The sequence below is a fragment of the Coffea eugenioides genome, unplaced genomic scaffold (genome assembly GCF_003713205.1).
Source record: "Coffea eugenioides isolate CCC68of unplaced genomic scaffold, Ceug_1.0 ScVebR1_3427;HRSCAF=4637, whole genome shotgun sequence".
NCBI classification, from domain to species: Eukaryota; Viridiplantae; Streptophyta; class Magnoliopsida; order Gentianales; family Rubiaceae; genus Coffea; species Coffea eugenioides.
The window spans coordinates 71,593-79,214 of record NW_020864003.1 but is presented as its reverse complement, the minus strand read 5'-3'; the positions used below and the strand labels follow the sequence as shown (position 1 = coordinate 79,214).

Genomic DNA, 7,622 nt, shown 5'->3' with positions numbered 1-7,622 from the left:
CGCTGGTTATCAATTCCAGTCAATATTGTTACTAAAATGTTAAATGTGATGCAAGCTTATGAAGCGTGATGGTTTTTTGAACAGGTTATAATGAGCTTTATGTGTGACATCTTAAGCTTTTTAGGAGTTGTGTTTCATGTGTTTAATTTGATATGAATGAGGTACATGGTGGTTTGATTAGTGCTTAGGGAACAGCTCTTGCGTGGATTGTTTGGTTAGGTTACTATGAATCAATTAGGTGATCAAGCTTCAAAGTTTTGTAGTATTTGAAGGTTTAATTGTTGTATGCTGAAAATCATGGACTCACTATTCAAACTATGGTTTGGAAATTCATTATCTTCAGCCGGAAGAAGGGTTTCATTTCACTGTTTAACTTTGGGCTATGTATTATATGGTTTTGATATGTATGTTTTGTCAAGACTGATTTGGTGCTAAACTAGTAATCCAGTTACTGATTTGTGGCCATTCGCAGGTTTAGTGAATAGAGAGTGTACTGTTACCCTTGGATACTTCCAAGTGCCATATGTAAAATGAAGCGTTTGGTGTTTGAATTTGTTAACAGCAGTTATCAATGTGGTCAAGACTTCAAATGCCTGAACTGTTAGTAAAGTATGACACGAGAATATTATTTAGCTCAGATTGGGATCTGCTCGTTATTTCACTGTTGAAACTATACCGTTCTTGCCTTGAATTGAATGATGATTTGTCTTATATGACATGAGGAAGGCTGAAGTTTGGTCTTAAGCTGGACGTTGTCCAGGGATTAATGGATTCATTGCTTGTCTGTCCATAGTTTATACTGTAAGACATTTTGAGAAAGATGTTTTGTGTTCGTGGCATATCTGTAGAAGGATTAAATGTCTGGGATATTGTAAATAGCTGACAGGCTGAAGGAAAGGCTTGAGTGAGTCTGAACTGCAAAGCATTTATACAACTTAGTTTTTCATTTGCACGCATATTCACGCAGAATTTAGTTAAGTTGTAATTGTGAATACTTGGATATCTTTAGCAAGTTATTTAATGCTTATGTTAACATGGGGTTGTTGGGAAAGGCCAAAGAAATTGTGAACAAAGTTGTGCACGGTGGAATGAAGGTTCCTGCATGCACATGGGATGAACTGGCTACCTTATACTACAAAGAATCAGATAGAGAAGGCTGTTGATGCAATGACAAGAGCACTGTTTTTGTTGCAAAGGTTTTCGTTACAATTAAACCGCATTTCATAGATTGCATGGTTTGAATAGTTGGAAGAGAAACAATATGCACCGGAAGAGAAGCTTGCAAAATTACTGAGACAACAGTGTATTTTTGGTTTATACTAGGGGAAGTTCTGAATTTGCTATGGGTAATGAACTGGAATGCATAATCTAGAGCTTGGTTTTGTTGTTTTTGGGGTCAAAGAGGGCGTGCATAAGGTGAATGATGCTGATAGGGAACGAAAAGAGCATATTTCATTGATGGCCACGAGCCCATTGGGAATGCATATTTATTTTATAGGTTTGGTTTTCTTAGGTTAGTTTGCTGTTTGGTTTATGATAGAGTATGTTGATTTGGCCTTCTCCAATTCTGGGAATGCATATTTATTTTATGGGTTTGGTTTTCTTAGTTCAGTTTGATGTTTGGTTTATGATCGAGTATGTTGATTTGGACTTCTCCAATTCCCGGCTGGTACGCTTTTACAATTCTAAAAATGAATAATTTTTTTTCCAATTCTCTCCGGTTTAGAATCTACTTCTAGTTTTGAAAGTAGATTATTGATTCCTTTCCCCGCAAGAGCAAATCGTCCTTCCATTGCATGTGTGATCAAATGTTGGAAGTTTTATAAGCGCCGAATTTGCATATCTGACCTTTAGGTTCGTGTATATTTTAAACCTTAAGATGTAATCTTCGATCAATTTGGTCTCATCTGGAACTTTGATTATGGCATTTTCTTGGAGTCAATATGAGCTTATTTGAACAGTAATTACAAATGATTACAATGGATTTCAGAACTGCTTATTATAATGTGAATGATTATACTGGATTTAAGAACGGGTTATTAGAAGTTTTATGCGTCTGTTACAAAAAAAAAAAAAAAAATCTTTTTTTTTTGGTTTGGGGCTATTTCACTTGGGCTATGTCCCAGTAAAGAGTACAAATTTGATGTCAAACATCAAAAATCATCTTTACGTGAAGATCAAAAAGTTTCATCTATTAACAATATAACTAAGAGAGGGGCAATCAGTCATCACAAGGCAACAGAAAGCTTGAAAATTTCTGGCAAAAACGCCCACATAAGACTGGACTATCCATCCATTCAAACTAGATAATCTTGCTGTTTGAAACAAAAAGAGGAGAGATGCAACAAGTGAAAAATTATGGTACAATAAATATAACCAAACAGAAAAGTCTATGCTTCACTACATTTCTGCGATCCTCGAGAAACAAATCTAGCCCACCAGCTACATTCAAGTCAGAATTATGCCAAGACTCATTGTTGTTTATCCACATTGACAACATTAGCACAGAAATGACATTTGCGCTTGTCAATCTTCTTAGTACCTCCCTTGCCCAGAGATATAAAAGTTTGCCAATCCGTCCGTAATCCTGAAATAAGACCACTAGTCATCAGATATAAATATGAATGTTTACCAATAAAACATAAACTAGGGAAACTAGAACAACAGTGCACAAGGTATTGGGGGAGAAAAAAGATAAGAATTATTGGACTTCTAATCTGCAGGCAAAACTAACCCTGACAGACAGTAAAACGCCACTTAAGCTACACAAAATATGTGCATTCGTAATGAAAGGAAACAGAAACATAATGTCAAAGTGACTTACAGTAGTATTGCATTAGTCAGGCGCATCATGCAGATATGAGGTACTTTAGCAAGAATTGCCTTAGGTATTACTTTGCTACTCTCTATCTTACAGGCTTGAATAACAGATTATCCAAGTTTTTCCCAACTGAAACTGCAAATGGAAAACTAGACCTGGGAGTTGTACAACAAATTGGAATTGAAATGGCAACTGCCAGAAGAACATTGCATATTTTCAAGTTGTACAGCCACTTAAACTTCCACAACTCTATCCCCTTTTCACCCCAAAAGCACAGTCTTGACCCCTTGAACATGTGCAACTTTTATTTTCTAAAAATGGAAGGAGAAGCTTACAGGCCAAAAAAAAGGAGAATAAATTAATGCAAGGTACTAGTTTTCTCTAAGAAACAAAATTTTGCAAAACAACCACTAATTCCTTTGGAATAAATCCAACGATAAGAAGTCTGATTAAGTCCACAGTTGAAGAACTTCCCAAAAGAAAGAAGAAACATCCAAAAGAAGATGCTGGAGAACCTTTAAGATAACTATGCCAACAACAGCAGGAAACGCTAATGTCCTGACCTGTTTATTGCCAATGAGTCTGTGCAACAGTAAGTTTAAGATAAAAGTACAATAATGACCCTTCATGATCAGATGGAATATAAATTAGCTGATAGGTAACAATCAGCAGCTGTGTTACCTATCAGCTCATGCAAAACATTTCATAGGCAGTGAGTTACAATTAAAGAATGCCGCTCTAGGAAATATGGTTGTGCCCATGAATCATATCTGCATTCCGATTCTAACATATTTTCCCAAGTTTCATCTAGGATGCATTAAGAGAAAGAAAAACTCTGTTAAGATAAGGGCTTCATGTAAATTTTCAATCACTTCTGGCACAACTGTGTTGAAATTGGAAAAAAGCATCACCTCAAAAAATAGAGAACATAAAGGAATGTAAACTGACATTTAGATTGGAAAGCATTAAAGGATAAACACAATACGTTTATATTCTGCAAATCAAGTTCTAGAATACCATCGACACATGAGGGTTGTGGAGATGACAAATATGTTTGGCATGTGAAAAGCAAAACACAAATGTCTTACGTTTCCTGTGCATCAAAGTAATCTTCATTTCTGCTAGGCTCTTCATCAAGGTCAATTCCACCATTTTCTTGAAAAGCACGACCATCACCAAATTCCTCTTCCTCCTCAACAACTGCATTTTGTCTTTCAAACAAAACGAGTGTCTCTTCAAAATTGTAAATGTAAAACGACCTAGTGCTCCCCCATATTCCAAGATCCTCAGTGAAACCAGTCTTAGGATTGTACAAAACCAGCCCCTTGCTCTCCTTGGCCACAAAAACATCACCATTCTTCCTAAATCCAACAACTTTTTCCATCCCTTGCACTAAATCAATGGCATACAACTGAGTCCATGACTCCCAAACTCCATATTCCTCCATAGCCCAAACGGAACAGGATCCATTATCCTCCCACCTTGGATACTTAATCACAGCAAGAGAACCCTTATACACAGATATAAACAGATTCGTAGCAAGCTCATGAGCCAAGTCGTCTGGCAGCATGATCTCATTGAACACTTCATTATCCATATCAAATCCCAAAATCAAACTACCAAATGAACCACTATCATTATCACTTCTACGTGGATGATAAGCAATCCAGTGCACAGCACCATTCACAAAAGCTTGTGACCATAAGAAATCAGCAATGCAAACCTTAATCCCAACATTTATTAATCTCCTCCAAAATCCCATACTAAGGCTATAAACTTCAACCTCAGGCGGGAGCAGAAAATCAAATTGCCCATCTCTGTGATAAACAATCCTGACCACTTTATAATCCTGGCTCGAATCAGCCCCAAATCCCAAAACAAACATATACGGCAATGGAGGATTAATAGTTGGAGCTGGAGAGGTTACTGATTTTCGAACCGAAGGGTTCCACAAAATAATGGGTTTTGTGGTACCGAACAAATCATCAGACAAACAAATCAACCCATTGCAAGTTCCCACAATTCTGAAATACCCAATTAAGGATTTGAAAGGGAAGTCAAGCTCAACTGATTTCTTGGCAAATTGGCCATTTCCTCCTCCATTTTCATGGCCATCTTCTTCATCATCTCGGTTGATTGTGTAGTGCTCCTTCTTGTCGTCCTTCGTATAGCGTCTGATGAGCAGAAGGGAGGGATTATTTGGGATTTTTTCTGTGTGGATTTTGGTGAGATGAGTGGTGATGAAATTGGGGCTTGTGATGAGACCATACCATGCTTTGGATACTAAGGTGAAACATATGAGGGATTTGACAGGAACCCTTGTGAGAATTTCGATCAATAGCTCTTCAGGCAAATTATCTGACATTGGTGGTTTCAATTTCGGATTTGATTTGAGAAGGACGTTGAAATGGGCAGAAGCCCTAGAATTTTGGGAGATTTGAGAAAGGCGGGCAGATTTAATATGGGAGGGAAACTACTTAGAAGAGGTCTCAACTATGCATAAATGTTAAATGCGCCCAACGAAAGTTTCTTGGATTTTTTTCCCCATTTTTTCATTTCAAAAGTTTTATTTCCTTCTAAAAGAGCCCCTTTTTTTTTCCATTGGAAGAAAAAAATGGGTGGAAGAGTAGACAAGGATTACCCAAGTTAATTAAACAAATCTTGTTAGATTAGTTTTTTCCCTTCTTTGTTTGGGCTACTTGTAACTCCTAGGTTAATTAATAGTAGTTACACACATCAAATATCGAAAAATAAAATTTATAAATATTATGTATCAACGGTATGATTTTCAATCTCCAATTGAACATTGATCTATTTCAAATGATTTTTTGGTAAGTTCTCATCCAATTTAACTCATGAATATCAATAATATATCTAGCTAGGAACCAAAATTTTCAGTTTCTTATGTTTAGGCTACTGAATACACGAATTCAAAATGTGAGAATGAGGTAAATTAGTAAAATTAATTACTCTTACAAATATTGTTTAGTGGTCAAAGAAATATGAAAATCACTTGAAATTGTGAGATGCGATTTTTTCACATCGAAACAACAAGAATGGTGTCAATGTGACATTATTGAGAGTGTACTCAGTTCAATCTTTAGGAATTCTATTTTCGCACACGAAAATGAAATCCAAACGAGTATGCTCAAGTTTTGGTGGCACACTTGCATTAGTAAACCATAGCATAACCTTCACTGACGTATCATATTTTTGAGAAATTTTTGGTTCATTGATGCAACTATAAAGGTTGAAGGTGGCTGCAATTAGCCATAAAGAAATTAATATCCTTCATAGAGCTACCAAAATGAAGCACGAATAGAGCACTATAATCCCCCATATATGCTAATCTAAAGATAGAGAAAGCTCGCTTCATTTGCTTCTTGTTCAATGAGCCAGAGATGAAACCAAACTAATTGTAGGGCCTCTGAAAGATGAAGTAATAGCTAAAAAGATGAGAAAAAAAAACTTGGAAAAGGGTAACATGATTATTATCTATTCTTAGGTAGGAATTCTATGTTTTCCTCTCTAACAAATTGAAGTTGCTCTACACATTGATGATGCACTAAGCAGGAATAACTGCAGAAGTTTTGGCCTTATTGATGAATATGCAAATGCTACAAAATTAAAGATTGAAATTGATGGATTGGACAATGATAAGACCTCTCTTATTCTGAGGTGCAATTTTCTTTAAGACAAATAAAGGTAGGAATAAATTAGAGTAACATTATCTGAGTAAATAATTGAATGTAAGGTCATTATCACAATACAATGCCCACCTTAAATATGAGTTTGTAAGACCACTAAATGATTAAGTGAGGGCTTACATGCTAGTTTGCTGGAAACACGAAAATCAATAGTTGGATTGACCCGATTAATTATAATCAAGGTTTTGAAACTCAAATCGTTTATTTCGTTGGCTCAGAAGATTGATTGGTCAAGGATTAATTACAGATTCAATAGTTGGATTGACCATGATTAATTATAATTGGCCCATGATGTCATGAATATCTTATATATTACTTAATTTACCTAAACTGGAGTACTTGTAGATGTTTTCTTCCAATCAAATAAGTAACTTTGTGTCAATAAAATGATAGGCTCATGTAAATTAATTTTGAACACATCCTAACTTTATTAAGATGAAAATATCATACAAATAAAGTTTATTAATGTGTAGAAAGAATATAAGGACAAAGGAAAAAAAAATTGTCCTGATAAATGAGAAAAATCACATTACAAAGACATAAATAAATGTTTGTGTAATTTGTTGAGATATGAAGAGGATAGAAAAAATTAGTGAAGAAATTAAATATGTATATTAAGTAGGGAGACAAAATATTAATTGAAAATCACTTTTAAGCGAAGAGAAAAAGAGAGTAACACATAACTACCTAAAAAAAATTGGTCAAATTTGTCACTATATATTGGATAACTCCAACCAATGAGCATTACCTGGTTCAATTTGAGCCATAGAAACATGTACACGAATGTCGCACTTGATACCAGTTCAATGGAGCCTTCTTATTCTAGCAATTGTTGCAACACCACTTCTATGATTTTGTAGAACAATATTAAATAGTTTAAACATGTCATTTTACATATCTTTTGACAGTTCCATGTATTTGAACATGAAATCTTGGCAAACCAATTTTATTTTGTAAATAATTTTGTTCTGTAAACTACATGATGACAAGCAATAAAATACGTAAAATACGTATTATAGCTCAAAATATCAAAACTGATAACCCATAGGGATTTTTTTTTTTTTTTTTGTACCGGAGGAGAGTTGGCAAAGAAA

General features: G+C 35.1%; 1 protein-coding gene across 1 annotated transcript; it reads right to left on the bottom strand.

Moving 5' to 3' along the window:
* Positions 1 to 2,254: 2,254 nt before the first annotated feature.
* Positions 2,255 to 5,256, bottom strand: LOC113757930 (F-box/kelch-repeat protein At3g23880-like). The gene is made up of 2 exons (XM_027300995.1): positions 3,910 to 5,256; positions 2,255 to 2,587 (listed from the first exon to the last, which is right to left on the bottom strand). Exons 1-2 carry the CDS (start codon positions 5,184 to 5,186, stop codon positions 2,536 to 2,538), a joined length of 1,329 nt encoding a protein of 442 aa, XP_027156796.1. The 5' UTR covers positions 5,187 to 5,256; the 3' UTR covers positions 2,255 to 2,535.
* Between the last annotated feature and the right edge of the window lie 2,366 nt (positions 5,257 to 7,622).